The sequence below is a fragment of the Trachypithecus francoisi genome, unplaced genomic scaffold (assembly GCF_009764315.1).
Source record: "Trachypithecus francoisi isolate TF-2019V2 unplaced genomic scaffold, Tfra_2.0 Lachesis_group12, whole genome shotgun sequence".
NCBI lineage: Eukaryota > Metazoa > Chordata > Mammalia > Primates > Cercopithecidae > Trachypithecus > Trachypithecus francoisi.
Genome location: NW_022681457.1, coordinates 65,959,994 through 65,981,432, shown reverse-complemented (window position 1 = coordinate 65,981,432; position 21,439 = coordinate 65,959,994). Strand labels below are relative to the sequence as shown.

The 21,439-nt window shown below is 43.9% G+C and overlaps 1 protein-coding gene, 1 long non-coding RNA gene and 1 pseudogene across 3 annotated transcripts in view; 1 reads left to right on the top strand and 2 right to left on the bottom strand.

Annotated features, from left to right (window-relative positions):
• LOC117092416 (zinc finger protein 566) overlaps positions 1 to 13,395 on the bottom strand; it is a 42,611-nt gene extending 29,216 nt beyond the window's left edge. For both annotated transcript variants that reach the window (XM_033225947.1, XM_033225949.1), the window contains exons 1-2: positions 13,245 to 13,395; positions 1,447 to 1,514 (exon numbers count right to left, since the gene is read on the bottom strand). In XM_033225947.1, the coding sequence (XP_033081838.1) occupies positions 1,447 to 1,455 (9 nt within the window). In that variant the 5' untranslated portion in view covers positions 1,456 to 1,514; positions 13,245 to 13,395. The remainder of the gene's footprint in view (positions 1 to 1,446; positions 1,515 to 13,244) is intronic.
• Positions 12,672 to 14,313, top strand: LOC117093540 (annotated as a pseudogene).
• Positions 14,314 to 17,086: 2,773 nt separating this feature from the next.
• LOC117092414 lies at positions 17,087 to 21,436 on the bottom strand. Its single transcript, XR_004440806.1, has 3 exons — positions 20,754 to 21,436; positions 17,287 to 17,291; positions 17,087 to 17,143 (listed from the first exon to the last, which is right to left on the bottom strand). It is a non-coding gene; the product is annotated as an uncharacterized LOC117092414 (long non-coding RNA).
• Between the last annotated feature and the right edge of the window lie 3 nt (positions 21,437 to 21,439).

Here is a 21,439-nt window from a genome sequence, read left to right as displayed (position 1 = left end):
CAGGCTGAAGTGCAGTGGCATGATCACATCACACTGCAGCCATGACTTCCTGGGCTCATGTGATCCTCCCACCTCAGCCTCCCGAGTAGCTGGGACTACAGGCACGCACCAACAGGCCTGGCTAATGTTTGTATTTTTTGTAGAGATGGGGTTTGCCATGTTGCCCAGGCTAGTCACCTGGGTTCAAGCAAACCACCAGCCTCAACCTCCCAAAATGCTGGAATTACAGGTGTGAGTCACCACGTTTGGCCACTGACATCAATTTTTCATGGATGCTTAGTGAGGTGTGAGAGCTTTGTACGAACCACTAGTCACACTCTCAAACATAAAAGGCTCATTAACCAGGAGGCCTTGCCATGTACTAGCACTGAAATCAAACAAAACCACAGCATGTATTTTCTTATTGGAAAACCCAGGTCTACGGAGCTAATGAGGGCTTTTCCCTACAAGATGCCCCTAATTACTTATTTTCATCCCATCAAATCACTGTCCAAGCAAATTAGATTCATATTAATTCAATGTGGGGAACACCCTTCTGTCCTATCAGGATTTTCGGTAGAAGCCTGAGATAGGAGATGCTGAAGGACTTTGTAAACGAGTATGTAAACATTGTTTCAAAGCGGGGGTAACTGGAGAGGAGACTGGGGTTGTTTAGGAGGAAATGCATGTCCTTTTCCTGACAGGGGGCCCTGGAAACCAGTATAAAAAAATTATCCACACCTGATCTGGGTCAGACCATTTTTACATTACATAATTCTTAATCTCTTTATGGAAAGAAATAAGTATTCTTGATGACATTGATAGGGGATTTTCTGATGGACATTTATCTAAACTAAAACTTCTTCAGAGAAATCTGTTATTCAACCACTTGGCTGACTAATACATAACTGTGAGTTAAGAATATAAATTTTTTGCTGGGCACGGTGGCTCATGTCTGTAATCCCAGCTCTTTGAGAGGCTGAGGCAGGTGGATCGCTTGAGGTCAGGAGTTCGAGGCCAGCCTGGACAACATGGCAAAACCTCATCTCTACCAAAAATACAAAAATTAGCTGGGTGTGGTGGTGGGCGCCTGTAATCCCAGCTACTCAGGAGGCTGAAGTAAGAGAATCACTTGAACCTGGAAAGCAGAGGTTGCAGTGAGCCGAGATTGTGCCACTGTACTCCAGCCTAGAAGACAGAGCGAGACTCCACCTCAAATTAAAAAAAAAAGGGGGGGGGGAGTGTAAAGTTTCTAAGAATGATTATCTAATCAATTCTTTTTTTTCTATGAATTGGCCTGTTAGAGATCCTTTCCTTTACAGCAAAATTCCGGCATTGCTCATAACCAAACTTTCTGAAAGGTATTGTTTTTCTAACATCAAAAAGCATCATAATGAGGAAAACAAATGTTTACAGGTACTAGAGGTAAAAATCACTCTATCTGAGCAAAAGGAAACAGTATCTCACCTGAGCCATGGCTCTGATATTTGTAGAAAAGGACCTTCTCTTGGCTCTTCTTTTGGAGAAGAGTAGAGCTGGGAGAGGCAAAAGAAGATAGATAAGACCCCACTTTCCTCACAGCTCCTGGCCCAGAATGATCATTTCCCTTCTGTTCATGCTTCAGAAATGCTTGCAGGGTATCAGTGACGAGAATGGGCAAATGCCTCTATCATCCCTAGCTTCAAAGATACCAGACTATAACCGGAACAGGATGGATTAGGGCAACTCAACATGGCTTGGAGAATATATGTTTATATACACACACATACACACATATAAAGATTTTTTTAACTCATATTATATACACTACTTATACACATTGCTATTTTTACTTAATATATCTTGGAATGAGGTCCCAATGAGTATATACTGTGTTACATAACTGGTTTAATAGCTACACTGTAGTCCATTAAATGGATATAACTTAATTTTTTTATTTTCCTTTTAAGACAGAGTCTCCATCTGTCCCCGACGCTGGAGTGCAGTGGGGCAATCTCGGCTCACTGCAACCTCCACGTCCTTCTGCCTCAGCCTCCTGAGTAGCTGGGACTACAGGGGTGTGCCACCAAGCCGGGCTAATTTTGTGTATTTTTAGTAGTGATGGGGTTTCACTGTGTTAGCCAGGATGGTCTCGATCTCCTGACCTTGTGATCCGCCCAACTCCACCTCCCAAAGTGCTGGGATTACAGGCATAAGCCACCGCACCTGGCCATAACTTAATTTATTTAACCAATCTGTGGCCAATCATCATTTAGGCTTTTTCTAGTTTTTCATTGTAACAAACAGTGCTGTAATAAATATTCTTGTGCATGTATCATTTTACTCGTAGATGAATTCTTCACAATTAATTCCTAAAAGTATAATTGCTCAAAGATTATACACATTTTAAGTTTGGACATACCTAGGTCAAACCAGTTTTCAATGTGCTCGGATTGTACAATCACGTTGCAAGTGCTAACAAAAAAACAACTCCTTTGCTTAGTTTGAGAAGACTTTTGGGGTTAATCGGCCTTGACTTAAGAGAATTGAAACCCAGAAAATAAAAAATAATATTACTGAAACCTCAGGAAGATACTAAAATTAAAACAGTAACAATAGGAAGGAATTAAAAAGTATAAAGTAATGTAGAAATGAACTAAACGCACATCACTGATGTTTTAGAATAGCTTTTAGGTGTAAGTGTAGCAATAAACTTGTAACAATTCTATGTATTCTTTTTTTTCTTTTGAGACAAGAGTTTTGCTCTGTCGCCCAGGCTGCAGTGCAATGGTGCGATCTCTGCTCACCGCCACCTCCACCTCCTGGGTTCATGCAACGCTCCTGCCTCAGCCTCCTGAGTAGCTGGGATTACAGGCGTGCGCCACCGCACCTGGCTAACTTTTGTATTTTTAGTAGAGATGGGGTTTCACCATGTTGGCCAGACTGTTCTCCAACTCCTGGCCTCAAGTGGTCTGCCTGCCTTGGCCTCCCAAAGTGCTGGGATTACAGGTGTGAGCCACCCCACCTGGCCAATTGTATGTTATTCTTTTTTTTTTTTCTTGTAGACGGAGTCTTGCTCTGTAACCCAAGCTGGAGTGCAGTGGCAGGATCTTAGCTCACTGCAACCTCCACTTCCCGTGTTCCAGGTATTCTCCTGCCTCAGCCTCCTGAGTAGCTGGGATTACAGGCTCCCGCTACCATGTCCGTCTAATTTTTGTATTTTTAATAGAGAGGGGGTTTCACCATGTTGGCCAGGTTGGTCTCAAACTCCTGACCTCAGGTGATCCTCCCACCCTGGCCTCCCAAAGTGCTGGGATTACAGGTGTGAGTCACCGCACCCAGCCTTGTGTGTATTATTTATAAACATCTTCACTTTAAGACATTTAAAGTGCCCGAAAGAATAAGTTATACTAAAATACTAAAGGAAGACTACATTGTTTAAGGGGAAGAACTGAAGTAGTGCTCGATATTTAAATGTTTACGAAAACTCTGGTGTTTTGCTTATTAGCTACAAGAACTTAAGAAACTTAAAATTATACAAACTATAAAGAGCACTATTATTCTCTATGCACCAAGCTTCTTGATCATTAAACAATTCATCAATTATTTCATGTAAAACTGACCACTCAGAAAGTAGCACCATGTTGTCAATTACCTAACGGTTTCCTCTACTCACAGGCACTCACTCACTGCATTTCCCCAGATGAATACCAAAGGAATACAAGTGTCTCTTCTTTAAAACCTAAATGCACCCTTTGATATTATTATTATTACTGCTACATGTTAAGCTCTTAGTATTCTTTTATCAACCAAATAGCCTATGATATATAACAGCCAGGAATTGTGCTAGATACTAAAGAGTCAAAAATTATCCAGAAAGATCTGGAAACAGAGTTCCTTCTTCTACAGTGCTCACTTTAAGCCCCCCTTTCTGGTCTCTCCTCCTGGCCTTCCTCGGGTTAAAGGGATGTCTTCAAATGCTGTACCTTCCAAGCAAGATGGCATGAAACATTCCCACTTCAACAGCTCCACACCATGCTTGTTGCATTCTCAACACTCCTCATCTTTGCCCCGAGGGCAGCCTACCAGGCTGAATTTTTGCATCGGGGTATCTGCTCCTCTCTTTTAAATTCAGCCCTCATTAATGTAAAAAAAAAAAAAAAAAAAGTCTTACGAAATGAGAAAGAAAACTTCCTCAACTTGATGAGTAGCATCTACAAAATACCTACTGTTGGGAAAGACAGTCACCGTGGGTCTCTCACATTCTTAGGCATCTTGCTGGGTATGCCTAGAATGCAAGATTCTAACTACTCATTTCCCAGGGTTATTTATGCAGCTGATAACCTTGAGAGATGAGATAAGAGCACAAACAGCAGGCTTGCTTACTGCTGACTATAAAAGCAATGGATTATCCAGGCTCAGTGTTCCTCAGTGGCTATGCCCGTGCACTGCATGAATAGCATCCATATAGACCCTCACGCTGTCCCCATGGGAGCTGAGAGAAAGAGGAACTGATGAACACTGATGCCTATGCTGCTTGCTGTGCCATGAGTAATAAAGTCTTTGTCTCTGATCTAGGAATCTCATGTTTCTGCCAGCATTCATGAAACAGGCTAATGTATTAGCTTGTATGTAGGAAAATATCAAATCCTAGAGTTAATATTACACCTAATGTTGAAACACTGAAAAATGTCCCCCTGAATCCAGGAAAAAAAGAATAATGTGTATTATCATCATTTCTTTTTAACAATGTACTAGAGGGCTTGGTCAGTACAATAGGGCACGATGAAGAAATAAAAGGTACAAAGATTGGTAGGAAAGAAATAAAACTATCATTATTCACAGATGATAAGTTGCAGACATAGAAAATCCTAAATAATCAATAAACTCTTAAAATTAGCAAGTGAATTAAATAACATGGTCTCATATAGGGCCAATAGACAAAAATCAATTGCATTTCTAGTAATAATTGGAAAATTTTTTAAAAATGTAAATACTATTCACAGTTTCGATAATAAACATCAAATACCCAGGTATAAAGCTAGCAAAAAATGCTGCTAACAACCACAACAAATTGGTAAGAGAAATTAAGGATCTGGCCGGGCGCGGTGGCTCAAGCCTGTAATCCCAGCACTTTGGGAGGCCGAGACGGGTGGATCACGAGGTCAGGAGATCGAGACCATCCTGGCTAACACAGTGAAACCCCGTCTCTACTAAAAATACAAAAAAAACTAGCCGGGCGAGGTGGCGGGCGCCTGTAGTCCCAGCTACTCGGGAGGCTGAGGCAGGAGAATGGCGTAAACCCGGGAGGCGGAGCTTGCAGTGAGCTGAGATCCGGCCACTGCACTACAGTCCGGGCCACAGAGCGAGACTCCGCCTCAAAAAAAAAAAAAAAAAAAAAGAAAATAACTAAATTGAGTAACTTTGGAAGATGTTTTTTACTATATACTGTAAGCTTAAAGAAAAGAGCTACACAGAGATTCTCTACTGTAGTTAGTAAATTTATTTTTTACACAGGTCCAGGTTAGCAACTCTGAACTAATCTGCATGTATTCTAGGATAGAGCTAGTTATTGATTCTGAGAAGCAGGTTTCTCTCTGTTGGAAAATGAAGTAACAAGGAAATGGCTAAATTTGATGGGAGACAGTTCTCCACGGGTCTTGCATGTTTCTGCGTATCTTGTAAGCAGAGGTACTAAGTGCTTTTGTTCTGCACTATTTCGCCAAGTTGTTTATACAGTGAACAGCCTTGGAAGACAGAGTCCATCTCCTTCTACAGCAAAGGGTAGGCATTCTAACTACCCATTATAAAAAATTCAGGTTTATGGCCGGGCACGGTGGCTCAAGCCTGTTATCCCAGCACTTTGGGAGGCCGAGACGGGCGGATCACGAGCTCAGGAGATCGAGACCATCCTGGCTAACACGGTGAAACCCCGTCTCTACTAAAAAAAAAAAAAAATACAAAAAACTAGCCGGGCGAGGTGGCGGGCGCCTGCAGTCCCAGCTACTTGGGAGGCTGAGGCAGGAGAATGGCGTAAACCCGGGAGGCGGAGCTTGCAGTCAGCTGAGATCCGGCCACTGCAGTCCAGCCTGGGCGACAGAGCGAGATTCCATCTCAAAAAAAAAAAAAAAAAAAAAAAAATTCAGGTTTCCTAGGGTCAAGGGAACACACAGATACCTGTGTATTTTGCATAATCCTGGGTGTATGACTGAATCAGTGCCAGGAGAATGTAGATATTCTGAAGATTGCCATGAGCAACAAAGCATCCTTTGTCTCTGACTCAGAAGTCTAATGCCTTCTGAACGTATCTGTGATACTGACAAGCTAACTTACTAGCTTACAACTAGGGTAAAATCTCAGATATTTCATAGTTCTTGGGGAAAAAAAATCCTGTGGTACTGGAATAGAACTGAACATATGAGTGTAAACTGGTGTGTTTTTAACATATAAAAAAATAGACATAAACGTGTGTATAGGCATTTGTGTATTTTCTCACTGTCTCCACTGACCAGAACCAGAGCAAAGACACACCAGTAGTAATAAGCACACCAAGTGCCCAGATCTTGGTTTATAAATTCATTCTCCAATACAAAAAACTAACACTGCTTGGAGAAATTGCTGAGCCCAGAGATGGAAGAGGGAAGATACAAGATGAGCCTGGAACATCTTATGGTGCCAGAAAGCGGGGTCCAGGGGAAGCTTTAAAAAAAAGATCACACATTGGAAAGGACACAAGAGCCAACTTAAGGAGCTTCTGATGGCCAAATCTGGGAAATTTTCAACAGCAAAATAAATAAATAATAATCATAGAGAATAGAATAAAATAAATGTCCATGAATCCATAGGTAGGTAATTGAATAAACAGATGAGGATAAAAGAAAAACTTCAACTGAATTAAATGTAAAGGAGTTTCATTGGGCAATGAACGATTCGCAAATCAGGCAACCTCCAGAATCACGGCAGATTCAGAGGCACTCCAGGGATGCCTTGTGGTCAGAACACATTTATAAACAAAAAGAAAGGGAAGTGACATATAAAAATCAGAAGTGAGGTGGACAAACAGCTCAACTGGTTACAAGTTGGTGTTTGCCTTTTTTTTTTTCCTTGAGATGGATTTTCCCTCTTGTTGCGCAAGCTGGAGTGCAATGGAGTGATCTCGACTCACTGCAATTCTCCTGTGTCAGCCTCCTGAGTAGCTAGGATTACAGGCACACTCCACCACACCTGGCTAATATTTTGTATTTTCAGTAGAAATGGGATTCCACCATTTTGGTCAGGCTGGTCTCCAACTCCTGACCTCAGGTGATCCGCCTGCCTCGGCCTCCCAAAGTGCTGGGATTACAGGCGTGAGTTACTGTGCCCGGACGGTGTTTGCCTTATTTAACACAGTTTGAACACTCAGCAGTGTATGAGTGGTTGAAGTATTGCTGCTGGGATTGGTCAAGACTCAGCTTGTTACAGGCACATACTATTGTTACAGGCACACAAGTTAGGTTTCCAATTCTGTCTACCTATTAGGATACAGTTCATCCGTAAGGACTCAGATATAGAAATACAAAGTCCTTCTCAGGCCATATTTAGTTCACTTTAACAGGAGGAAGAAGAGACAGCTCTTCCTTATAGTAGAATTTAAATTATCAAAGTGGAAGAAATGATAGAAGGAGAAAATCACCACTAGGCAAACATCACAGTAATAATTGTTACAGGTAAAAATTATCAATGAATGTTAAAATCAATGGGTGAGAAAGCATGATGAGAAATCGGATTTTTGCATAGTTTCAAATTATTTCCCCACAAGATACTTATTAAATAAAGTGGGAAAAATAGTAATTTTACAGAGGAGAAATCTGGCAAACAACATTGCTACCAAGTTTTCAAAGTTAACATTGTCAATGAGATATACTAATATATATATCTCCTGATGTGACACACTGAGAAGAGTTTAACGTCATTTCTGTGATCTTCTTGCCAAAACTGCACGGTCTAAATCTAACCATAAGGAAACATCAGGCAAACCCAAATTGAAAGATATTCTACAGGCCGGATGTGGCAATCCCAGCACTTTGGGAGTCTAAAGCAGGAGGATAGCTTGAAACCAGGAGTTCAAGACCAGCCTCGGCAATATAGCAACATGTTATCTCTACAAAAAAAAAGAAAAGAAAAGAAAAGAAATAGCCAGGAGTGGTGGTGTACACCTATAGTTCCAGCTACTCAGGGGCTGAGGTGGAAGAATTGCTTGAGCCCTAAAGGTTAAGGCTGCAGTGAGCCATGATCATGCCACTGCATTCGCATTCGCATTCCAGCTTGGATGATGGAGGAAGACCTTGTCTATTAAAAAAAAAGTGGCCAGGACTGGGTGCGGTGGCTCACACGTGTAGTCCCACTACTTTGGGAGGTCAAGTCGGGCGGATCACCTGAGGTCAGGAGTTCGAGATCAGCCTGGCCAACATGGTGAAATCCCATCTCTACTAAAAATACAAAAATCAGCCAGGGGTGGTGGCAGGTACGTGTAATCCCAGCTACTTGGGAGGCTGAGACAGGAGAATCGCTTTAACCGGGGAGGCAGAGGTTGCAGTGAGCCGAGATCGCGCCATTGCACTCCAGCCTGGGGGTCAAGAGTGAGACTTCGTCTCAAAAAAAAAAAAAAAAAAAAAAAAAGCGGCCGGGCGCGATGGCTCAGGCCTGTAATCCCAGCACATTGGGAGGCCAAGGCAGGCAGATCACGAGGTCAGGAGTTCAAGACCAGCCTGGCCAATATGGTGAAACCCCGTCTCTGCCAAAAATACAAAAATTAGCTGGGCAGGATGGTGCATGTCTATAGTCCCAGCTGCTCAGGAGGCTGAGGCAGGAGAATCACTGGAACCCAGGAGGCGAGCCAAGATCGTGCCATTACACTACAGCCTGGGTGACAGAGACTCCATCTCAAAAAATAAGAGAGAGAAAGAAAGAGAAAAAAATATATATTTTCCAAAATAACTGGCCAGTACTCTTCAAAAGGGTCAAAGTCCTGAAAGATAAAAAGGATTAAAGAACTCTCACAGATGGAAGGAGACTGATGAAACAAGATAATTCGATGTAGGACCTTGGATTGGATCCTGAAACAGTAAAGAAAATTTAACAAAATGTGAAAAAGGTCTCCAATTTAATTAAGAGTCTTCCTATCAGCATAAATTTCCTGGTTTTCATCATTGTACTGTGGCACCTGAAAAGTATTTGCAAATTCCTTATACTATGTTCACAATATGAAAATAAAATTTTAGGTGGGGCGTGGTTGCTCACACCTGTAATCCCAGCACTTTGGGGGGATGAGGTGGTTGGATCACCTGAGGTCAGGAGTTCGAGACTAGCATGACCAACATGATGGAACCCTGTCTCTACTAAAAATACAAAATTAGCTGGCCGTGGTGGCACAAGCCTGTAATCCCAACTACTTGGGAGGCTGAGGCAGGAGAATTGCTTGAACCTGGGAGGCGGAGGTTGCAGTGAGCTGAGAGTGTGCCATTACACTCCAGCCTGGGCAGCAAGAGGGAAACTCTGTCTCAAAAAAAAGGAAGGAAAGAAGGAAGGGAGGGAGGAATATTTTTAAAAAATTAAAAAGGGGAAAGTGGACACAAAAAAGAGGATATACACTGGGGCTGGGCACAGTGGCTCACGCCTGTAATCCCAGCACTATGGGAGGCCGAGGTGGGCGGATCACAAGGTCAGGAGATCCAGACCATCCTGGCTAACACAGTGAAACTCCATCTCTACTAAAAATATAAAAAATTAGCCGGGTGTGGTGGCGGGCACCTGTAGTCCTAGCTACTCGGGAGCCTAAGGCAGGAGAATGGCGTGAACCCGGGAGGCGGAGCTTGCAGTGAGACAAGATCACGCCACTGCACTCCAGCCTGGGCGATACAGCGAGACTCCGTCTCAAAAAAAAAAAACAAAAAAAAACAAAAAAAAGAGGATATACAAATGGCCAGTAAAAATACAAAAAGGTGCTGAACATCATTTCACATCAAGGAAATACAAATTAAAACTATGATGAGGCTGGATGCAGTGGCTCACACCTATAATCCCAGGACTTTCGGAGGCTGAGGCAGGCAGAAGTTTCACATGGTAAAACTCCGTCTCTACTAAAGATACAAAAATTAGCTGGGCGTGGCGGCGCGCACCTGTAACCCCAGCTACTCAGGAGGCTGAGGCAGGACAATCACTTGAACCTGGGAGGCGGAGTTTGCAGTGAGCTGAGATCACACCACTACACTCCAGCCTGGGCAACAGAGCAAGACTCTGTCTCAAAAAACAAAACAAAACAAAAACCGATGATGAAACTGTACCACACAACGAATAAAATAGTTAAAAGACTAACACTACCAAATTACGGAGAGGATATGAAGCAACTGGAACTCTTACACATTGCTGGATGGAGTGTCAACTGGAACACCCACATGAGAGCGTGGTAGCAACTATTAAACATTAGCCTACCCTATGAGCTAGCAATGCCACTCCTAAGTATCAACCCAGAAGAAAAGCCTTCATGTGTTCACCAAAAACAGGGGAGAGTGTTCACAGCTGCAGCATCATTTGTAATAGCCCCAAACTGGAAACTACCCAAATATCCATTCACAATGTAATCGACTCATATACTACAATATATCCCCAACGTAATGAGAAATAAGTACAATTATGGTGAACAACATGAATGAATTTCACAAACATAATATATAACAAAAGAAGCCTGGCACAAAACAGTACATGCTGTAGAACTGCATATATACAGGAAGTTCAAGAATGTGTAAGACAGCCAGATGCATTGGCTCATGCTTATAATCCCAGCACTTTGGGAGGCCAAGGCGGGCGGATCACCTGAGGTCAGGACCAGCCTGGCCAACATGGAGAAACCCTGTCTCTACTAAAAATACAAAAATTAGCCGGGCATGATGGTTGGGTGCCTGTAATCCCAGCTACTCAGGAGGCTGAGGGAGGAGAATCGCTTGAACCCAGGAGGTGGAGGTGGCAGTGAGCCAAGATCACATCACGGCACTCCAGCCTGGGCAACAAGAGCAAGACTCAGGCCGGGCGTGGTGGCTCAAGCCTGTAATCCCAGCACTTTGGGAGGCCGAGACGGGCGGATCACGAGGTCAGGAGATCGAGACCATCCTGGCTAACACGGTGAAACCCCGTCTCTACTAAAAAAATACAAAAAACTAGCCGGGCGAGATGGCGGGCGCCTGTAGTCCCAGCTACTCGGGAGGCTGAGGCAGGAGAATGGCGTAAACCCGGGAGGCGGCGCTTGCAGTGAGCCGAGATTGTGCCACTGCACTCCAGACTGGGCGACAGAACAAGACTCCGTCTCAAAAAAAAAAAAAAAAAAAAAAAAGAGCAAGACTCTGTTTCAAAAAAAAAAAAAAAAGAATGGTAAAACTAGTTAATGATGATAGAATTCTCAATAGTTGATCGGGGGAGAAATTACTGAGAAGGGTCATGAGGGAACCATCTCAGGTCCTGGCAAAGTTCTTTGTATAGATCTAGGAGTGTTACACAGCTGTACACTTAAGATTTGTACACTTGGCCGGGCGCGGTAGCTCAAGCCTGTAATCCTAGCACTTTGGGAGGCCGAGACGGGCGGATCACGAGGTCAGGAGATCGAGACCATCCTGGCTAACACGGTGAAACCCCGTCTCTACTAAAAATACAAAAACTAGCCGGGCGAGGTGGCGGACGCCTGTAGTCCCAGCTACTTGGGAGGCTGAGGCAGGAGAATGGCGAAAACCCGGGAGGCAGAGCTTGCAGTGAGCTGAGATCTGGCCACTGCACTCCAGCCTGGGCGACAGAGCGAGACTCCGACTCAAAAAAAAAAAAAAAAAAGATTTGTACACTTTATATAGGCTCTATCTATGTAGCTATTGACAGCCTCCTGCTCTGTTGCCCAGGCTGAAGGGCAGTGGTGTGATCATGGCTTACTGCAGCTGCAAAGCACTGGGCGCAAGCGATCCTCTCATCTCAACCTCCTGAGTAGCTAGGACTTATAAGTGCCAGTCACCATGCCCGGCTAATTTTTTATGTATGTATGTATGTATGTATGTATGTATGCATGGTAGAGTTAGGGTCTCACGATGTTGCCCAGGCTGGTCTCCAACTTCTGGCCTCAAGCGATCCTCTTGCCTTGGCCTAGCAAAGTGCTGGGATTACACACATGAGCCCCCACACCTGGTCTAAAAACATTTTTTTAACTCCTAGAACTATGTTTTGGTAGTGATAAGGAGCAATAAGATATTTCGAACATTGCTGTTCAACTACAAATTTGTGCAGCCACTCTGGTATATATTTTGACACCGTTTAGTAAAGTGGAAGATATATGAACCAGCAATTCTGCCGGTAAATAAGCATGTGTACCCTGTGTGAAAGAATGTTTGTGGTTGTGCTGTTTATAAAATAAAAAACTATAAATAACTAATATGGGCATCGTTACTAGAAAGGATGAATAACTGTGGTATACTTCAAAAGCAAGAATACAATATAGCAAAGAAATTGAATTAACCGCTATTTTATCTAATAGAAATGATTCACAGAATTGTAAAAATAAACCAAAGACAGTATGACAACATTAATATAAAGTTTTAAAACGGGGAAAAACTGGAGTATAATGCCTAGAGAAGTATACTTAAGTGATAAAATCTCACACTGATAAGTCTATCCAGTCACACAAACCTGATCACACCCCCACTATGGGGACATTCAGCTACAGACAATCCACGCCCAAAGCAACAGGGTCGCACACGGAGGGCCTCCATCGGTCACATAAGCACAAGTGCACACTTACCGAAGAGACATTCACAGTCACAACCACATTCTCACAACCACATTGTCGGCGCACACCTGTACCCGGTCACAGTCACGATCACACATTAACCACAGCCACACACACAGATAGAAACATGCAGTTACTCGCAGGTATCCCCACCTGAACTCTGCCGCACAGTCACACAGCACACAGTCGCACACCACTACGGGGACAAACGCAGTAACATTCAACCAGACACCAGCTCCCCACAGCCGCACACACAATGCCGCACGTGGTCTCGCTCCCTCTCACACACACCAGCAGCCACAATCTCCGAGGCCGTGCTGCACACGGTGTGAGCGTTGGAAACACTCATCACAAGAGCAGCCTGACACAATCGCGCGAGCATTCACCACACACCTCCATACAGAGGCAAGTGCACACTTTCAATCTCACCTCCAACGCCTCACAAAGCCGAGGCCCGGCCCCCGGCCCCGCCCTCTCCCGGGTTCCTCACCTCTGGCCTTACAAGCTTCCGAAGCAGCAGAACCCTCCACAGCACTGGGGTAGTTGCTGGTAAAGCCCTCAGGGTCCCGCCAACGCGTGACTTGGATGCTGCATTCCCGCGAGAAATACAGTCTTGCCGAGGAGTCCTCTGAGAAACGTAATCAGAGACGTATCAAGGCCGGACAAGATGGCTCCCGATTGTCAGAATTGCTAGCAGTCCGCGCCTAGCGTCAGCCCAGGCGAAAGGATCGCCCCCCTCATCAAACCGCTCACTCCCCATAGGCCTCACGGAGCCCCGGCTCAGGCTCGGGCCTTGGCCCCCAAAGAAAGCCACTCCGACGTGTTTGAGATGGGCTTAGTTCCCGGACCCGTCCTACTGCCCCCAGGCGCTGGACAGCCTCAGAAGGAGGACAAGTCTGCACGGAAAGATAATCGCACAGCTGAGCCTTCTGGGAGATGTAGTTCGGAGCTGGGAAGGCGGTTGGACCCTCCGAAAGTCATCTTAATTGCTCTCACAGATAAGCCGGCGCTGCGCTGCAGGCCTGAGTGCTGTGCGTCCAGAGTGCGCAGGCGCAAACATCCCGGGTTGCAGTTTTGGCCTTTTAGTGCTCCTTAGTGCAGAGGGGTTATGGGACCAGAGGTTGTGAGACTTAAAACTGGGGAGGCAGAAGGGGTGTAGACCAGGAACCTGCGAAGTGATGGGGGAGGTCGAAGGAAAGGAATCGCCAAACGTGGGACAGGTTTGGAGAGGCAGAAAGAGAGGAGTGTGAAATTGCAAAGGGCAGATGTTAATCTGACTTCTGCGTGCTTTGTGATAAATGAGTGCAACAGGAAGTAAGAGGAGTTTCACTTTCTCCTTCTGCAATTATTTGTGTACTTGGACCAAGTATATCTTATGGCCAATATTTGACTGCTTTTGACCTATAAAGATATTGTATACACAGTCATGCATAACTTAATAATAAGGATATATTTTGGCCGGGTGCGGTGGTTCACACCTGTAATCCCAGCACTTTGGGAGACTGAGGGGTTCGAGACCAGCCTGGGCAACATGGCATAAACCCCATCTATACTAAAAATGCAAAAATTAGCCAGGCGTGGTGGTGCGCACCTGTAGTCCCAGCTACTCTGAAGGCTGAGGCAGGAGAATCACTTGAACCCCGGAGGCGGAGGTTGCGGTGAGCCGAGATTGCGCCACAACACTCCAGCCTGGGTGACAGAGTGAGACTCGGTCTCAAAAAAAAAAAAAAAAAAGAATACATTCTGAGAAATGCATTGTTGGGCAATTTCATCATTGTGTAATGATTTCATCATTATAGAGTGTACTTACACAAACCTAGACAGTATAGCTGACTGAATACTTAGGCTGTATGGTATAACCTGTTGCTCCTAGACTGCAAAGCTATACAGCATGTTACTGTACTGAATACGGTACTTGTACTGAATACAGTTGGAACACTTTAGGGACCAGCCCCACAGGGTCTGTGGGTTTTTCTCCCCGTGTGCGGAGATGAGAGATCGTAGAAATAAAGACAAAGAGATGAAAAGACAGCTGGGCCCAGGGGACCACTACCACCAAGAGGCAGAGACCAGTAGTGGCCCCGAATTCCAGGCTGCGCTCTTATTTATTGGATACAAGACAAGGGGGCAGGGTAAGGAGTGTGAGTCATCTCCAATGATAGGTAAGGTCATGTGTCCACTGGACAGGGGGCGCTTCCCTGTTTGGAAGCTGAGGCGGAGAGAGAGAGAAGACAGCTTGCGCCACTATTTCTGCATATCAGAGACTTTCAGACTTACACACCAGCAGCCACAGTCTCCGAGGCCGTGCTGCACACGGTGTGAGCGTTGGAAACACACTCATCACAAGAGCAGCCTGTCACAATCGCGCGATCATTCACCACACACCTCCACACAGACGCAAGCGCACACGTTCAATCTCACCTCCACCGCCGCACAAAGCCGAGGCCCGGCCCCCGGCCCCACCCTCTCCCGGGTTCAAGTGATCCTCTCATCTCAACCTCCTGAGTAGCTAGGACTTATAGGTGCCAGCCACCATGCCTGGCTAATTTTGTATGTGTGTATGTATGTATGTATGTATGTATGGTAGAGTTAGGGTCTCATGATGTTGCCCGGGCTGGTCTCCAACTCCTGGCCTCAAGCGAGCCTCTCGCCTTGGCCTGGCAAAGTGCTAGATAGCTACTGCTATCTAGAAGGCAGATCCAGGTGTACAGGATGGAACATGGAAGCGGACCAGGAGTGTGACCGCTGAAGCACAGCATCACAGGAAGACGGTTAGGCCTCGGGATAACTGCGGGCGGGCCTGACTGATGCCAGGCCCTCCCCAAGACAGGGTGGAGTAGAGTCTTCTCTAAACTCCCCCAGGGAAAGGGAGACTCCCTTTGCTGGTCTGCTAAGTAGCAGGTGCTTTTCCTTGGCACTGACGCTACCGCTAGACCATGGTCTGCTTGGTAACAGGCATCTTCCCAGACGCTGGCATTATTGCTAGACCAAGGAACCCTCTGGTGGCCCTGTCCAGGCATAACAGAAGGCTCACACTCTTGTGTCTGGTCACTTCTCACCATGTCCCTTCAGCTCCTATCTCTGTATGGCCTGATGTTTTTCTAGATTATGATTGTAGAGTGAGGATTATTATAATATTTGAATAAAGTGTAATTACTACAAACTAATGATTAGTGATATATATAATCATATCTGTGATCTATATCTAGTATAACTCTTGTTATTTTATATATCTTATTATACTGGAACAGCTCGTGCCCTCAGTCTCTTGCCTCAGCACCTGGGTGGCTTGCCGCCCACAGAACACCGTGGTATTTATGTATCTAAACACACAAAAGGTACAGTAAAAAAACAGCATACAAAGTAAAAAATGGTATACCTGTATAGGGTACTTACCATGAATGGAGGCTGCAGGACTGGAAGTTGCTCTGGAGAGTCGATGAGAGGTGAGTGAATGTGAAGGCTAGGACATTACGGTACACCACTCTAGACTTTATCGCTTAGGCTACATTACATTTATTTAAAGTTTTTCTTCCATAATAACCCTTCCTTGCTGTAACTTTTTTACTTTATAAACGTTCAAAATTTTAAAAACTTTTTGACTCTTCTGTAATATCACTTAGCTTAAAACACAAACACATTGCACAACCCATGTGGGATCCGTATTTCTTGGTGAGGAAATGTTCCAGGTCAGATGTCATTCTTATGTGGCCACGTAGAGGTAGAAAGACTGCATATATGATACCGCCTTTCCCAACCACGGGTTCATATTCTAACATATCACAACAAGGCCCAATATTTATGGGGTCATAGAAAATAGGATTCACTATGGTTGGAGAATTTCCAGAGCCAACTTAAGTTCAGAAATGCTGGCAATGAGAATGGTGAGTGGGAATCTAGTGTAATGATTTACATAGTTGAAACTATTAACTGGGCCAGGCACGGCGGCTCATGCCTGTAATCCCAGCACTTTGTGAGGCTGAGGTGGGTGGATCACCTGAGGTCAGGAGTTTGAGACCAGCCTGGGCAACATAGTGAAACCCCATCTCTACTAAAAATACAAAAATTAGCCAGGCGTGGTGGCGCACATCTGTGATACCAGCTACTCAGGAGGAGTCTCGCTCTGTCGCCCAGGCTGGAGTGCAGTGGCGCGATCTCGGCTCACTGCAAGCTCCGCCTACCGGGTTTACGCCATTCTCCTGCCTCAGCCTCCCGAGTAGCTGGGACTACAGGCGCCCGCCATCTTGCCCGGCTAGTTTTTTTATTTTTTAGTAGAGACGGGGTTTCACCGTGTAGACCAGGATGGTCTCGATCTCCTGAACTCGTGATCCACCCGTCTCGGCCTCCCAAAGTGCTGGGATTACAGGCTTGGGCCATGGCGCCCGGCCTCTTTTTTAAGATGGAGTTTCGCTGTGTCACCTAGGCTGGAGTGCCATGGTATGATCTCAACTCACTGCAACCTCTGCCTCCGGGGTTTAAGCAATGCTCCTGTCTCAGCCTCCCGAGTAGCTGGGACTACAGGTATATGCCACCATGCCTGGCTAATTTTTGTATTTTTAGCAGAGACAAAGTTTCATCATGTTGGTCAGGGTGGTCTTGAACTCCTGACCTCAAATGATGCGCCTGTCTTGGCCTCCCAAAGTGCTGGGATTATAGGCGTGAGTACTGCACCTGGCAGAATTATCATTTTTCAAGAGGCAATGTCAAAACTGCCAAACCATTACCTGACATTCCTATTGGGTGGGCAGAGAGCCCTCACCTGCCTCGTTTATGCCTAACTACGTGTAACTATAAAATTCATGAAGGATAAATTTATGCAATAAATTTTGTGTGTGACCAATTGGCTATAATTAAAAGGCAATTATTGGTCTAAATATTTAGCTTTTATATTAAAAATACACTAATATAAAATAGCCAGGTGCGATGGCTCACGCCTGTAATCCCAGTACTTTGGGAGGCCAAAGTAGGTGGATTACTTGAGCTCAGAATTTCAAGACTAGCCTGGGCTACATGATGAATCCTGTCTACAAAAAACAGAAAACTAGGGCGGGCACCAGTGGCTCATGCCTGTAATCTCAGCACTTTGGGAGGCTGAGGTGGGCGGATCATGAAGTCAAGAGATTGAGACCATCCTGGCCAACATTGTGAAACCCCGTCTCTACTAAAAATACAAAAATTAGCTGGGCATGGTGGTGTGCGCCTGTAGTCCCAGCTACTCGGGAGGCTGAGGCAGGAGAATCGCTTGAACCCAGGAGGCGGCGGTTGCAGTGAGCGGAATCGCGCCATTGCACTCCAGACTGGGCAACAGTGTGAGACTCTGTCTCAAAAAAAAAAAAAAAAAAACAAGAAAAGAAAAGAAAAGAAAAGAAAACTATAGCCAGGCATGGTGGCGCATGCCTATAGTCCCAGCTACTTGGGAAGCTGAGGTGGGAGGATGGCTTGAGCCTGGGTGGTGGAGGTTGCAGTGAGCCAAGATTGTGCCACAATACTCCAGCCTGGGCGATAGAGCCAGACCTTAACTAAAGAAAAGAAAAAGGGGGGCATAAAGATAAATAATCCTATAGAAAAATGAGCTAACACTATGAAAACTCTCAAAGAAGCAAATCTGGGAGCAAGTGAGATTTATACTCATCAAAGAAGCATACAATGAAGTAGCATCATAGGATCTATTGCAGGGCCAGAGGATATGTTGTTCTTTTGGACCTGATTCTGACAACACCTATTAAAAATTTTAAAATAACATCCATCCCTTGATCTACCAATCCCTTCCCTATAATCTGACCCACAGAAATAAAAACAACTGAAATTGAAGGGGTGATTACACGAATTTTTATTGTAGCATTTCTTACGGTGGCAAATAAGCAAACTGTGAGTAAACAAGGGGGCAGATGAATACATTTACAGTATACAATATTACAGAATATTACATTGCAATTGCTCATCTTACTCTGACCATCATAATTATTCTTTTTGCTGGATCCAGGACCATGGCTAACTCAAGGCACAAAAAGATAGTCCTCCTGGTTTGGTCTGAATTTGAGTCCTAGTTATTCTGGTGACTTCAAGGCCACACAAGCCCATGGGCAAAACACTTACAAAATATGAAAGATTATTTAACTAAAGCAAAATGAGGAACGGAAGAAGACAGAATAGTTTAGATTCATGTAGACATACAAATATTTTCTTTGGGTATATTACCTCAGAAAATCAACAACTGTCATTTTTAATCTTATCTCAAGACCAACCTCCAGAAACGCTAATAAGTGCTATAGTAATATTAACATTATATTGAGTTTAAAAGAAATTGATATATTTAAAATCAGTCTAAGGTTTAAATGCTGTATACTCATTTTCATAATCGTTCAAAAATATCAGGGCAGGCATGGTGGCTCATGCCTGTAATCCCAGTGCTTTGGGAGGCTGAGGTGGGCAGATCACCTGAGGTCAGGAGTTCAAGACCAGCCTGACCAACATTACAGAAACACCGTCTCTACTAAAAATATAAAATTAGCTGGGCGTGGTGGCTCATGCCTGTAATCCCAGCTCTCTGGGAGGCCGAAGCAGGTGGATCACCTCAAGTCGGGAATTCAAGACCAGCCTAGCCAACATGGTGAAATTCCATCTCTACTAAAAATACAAAAGTAGCCGGGCGTGGTGGCACACGCCTGTAATCCCAGCTACTCAGGAGGCTGAGGCAGGATAACCACTTGAACCTGGGAGGCGGAGGTTGCAGTGAGCCGAGATTGTGCCATTACACTGCAGCCTGGGCAACAAGAACAAAACTCTGTCTCAAAAAAAAAAAAAAAAAAAAAAAAATCATTTAGTTTTCTCTGTGAATTTATTGTGGAAGGAAATCAAGTAAACAGAAATTCTCAAAAAGATTTACTTCAAATAAGAGAACACTGTTCAGGTGGAAGATCTCCTTTTTCAGCACTGTCTTCCCAAGGTAACAAGGGGGTTGGGATTGACTTGGGTGTGTCTGACATAACTGTGAAAGAAATTTAGTCTGCAAGTTAAAAGTGAAGCTGAAATCCAGGAGTTAATGTTTTACTCAATGGCTTATAAAAAAGTTAAGAGTGACACAGTTTTCTCATTTTAAAAGTGGCTAATTTATAATGCTAATACTGGTTATGGAGAGTATTAAAATTTCTGATAAATGTTTTAGTAAAAACTAATTCTCTCCACGTCTGTGCATATATTATTTAATAATATGATCTTTAAATGTATGTGATCAACCTGTGGCAAATCATAACCTCCAAGACTATATACAGATTAGAACTACATACAGATTATGTAAAGATTACTCTTGTGACACGAGTTAGTTTAATTGCATTTAAGTTGCCACCCCAATTAAAAATTATTTCGGCTGGGCGCGGTGGCTCAAGCCTGTAATCCCAGCACTTTGGGAGGCCGAGACGGACGGATCACGAGGTCAGGAGATCGAGACCATCCTGGCTAACACGGTGAAACCCCGTCTCTACTAAAAAAAGAAAAAACTAGCCGGGCGAGGTGGCGGGCGCCTGTAGTCCCAGCTACTTGGGAGGCTGAGGCAGGAGAATGGCGTAAACCCGGGAGGCGGAGCTTGCAGTGAGTTGAGATCCGGCCACTGCACTCCAGCCCGGGCGACAGAGCGAGACTCCGTCTCAAAAACAAAAAAATTATTTCATATGATTTTAGAAATATCTTCTATAGAATATTAGTATCTGACTAGGAATGTAAGTCCATTATAATGTTTCATGTATACGTTCCTCATTCCTTTCTGGACTTTTTAATTTTCAGAAGTTTAAGGAAATAAATAACAGGAATGATAGAATGAACACAAATATTACCACCACCCAGAATTAACATTTTGTTAGTTTACTTAGCATGTTTATTTCTTTTTAATAAGAAATAGATACAAAATTGAAGTATCCTTTAACTACCATGCTTGGTAACATTTCCCTTCTACCTCCTTTCTTCCTAGAGGTAACCACTCCACTTTTGGGAATTGAGTACATACATATCCTTTCAATCCATTCTTTAGTTTTACATAATTTATCCATAACCATGCTTAGTACTAGGGCTGATTAGTGTTGATTTTATTCAAATTCACAGAAGCATCATTACAATATGTTCATCATTTTTCTTCACTTGAATGTTTTTTTTTAATCTTTCTGTTAATATATAGACTTAATTTGTCACTTAACTGCTAGAGAGTATTCTACTATGTTACTATGTCACATTTTATTCATGTATTTCACAAGAGACAGGCATTTGTTTCCCAATTTCTGGCTACTGTAACTCATGGTGCAATGAATTATACAGCTACAGACCAGTATGTGACTCCCTGTGTTCGTGTGTTTCTTGGGTATATGCATATATATAGTAGTTCCCCCTTATCCACAGCTTTGCTTTGCATGGTTTCAGTTACCTGTTGTCACCACAGTTCATAAACAGTTGAGAATAGTACAATAAGGTATTCTGAGAAAGATCATATTCACATAACTTTTATGATTACAGCATATTGTTATAATTGTGCCATTATATTTATTATTGTTTTAAATCTCTTGCTGTGTCTAATGTGTAAAGTAATTTTATCATAGGTATGTATAGATAAGAAAAAAACATAGACATAGAGTTTGGTCCTATCTGGGTTTCAGGTATCCACTGGGGTTCTGAGTCCATCCCTTGCAGAAAATAGGGGAC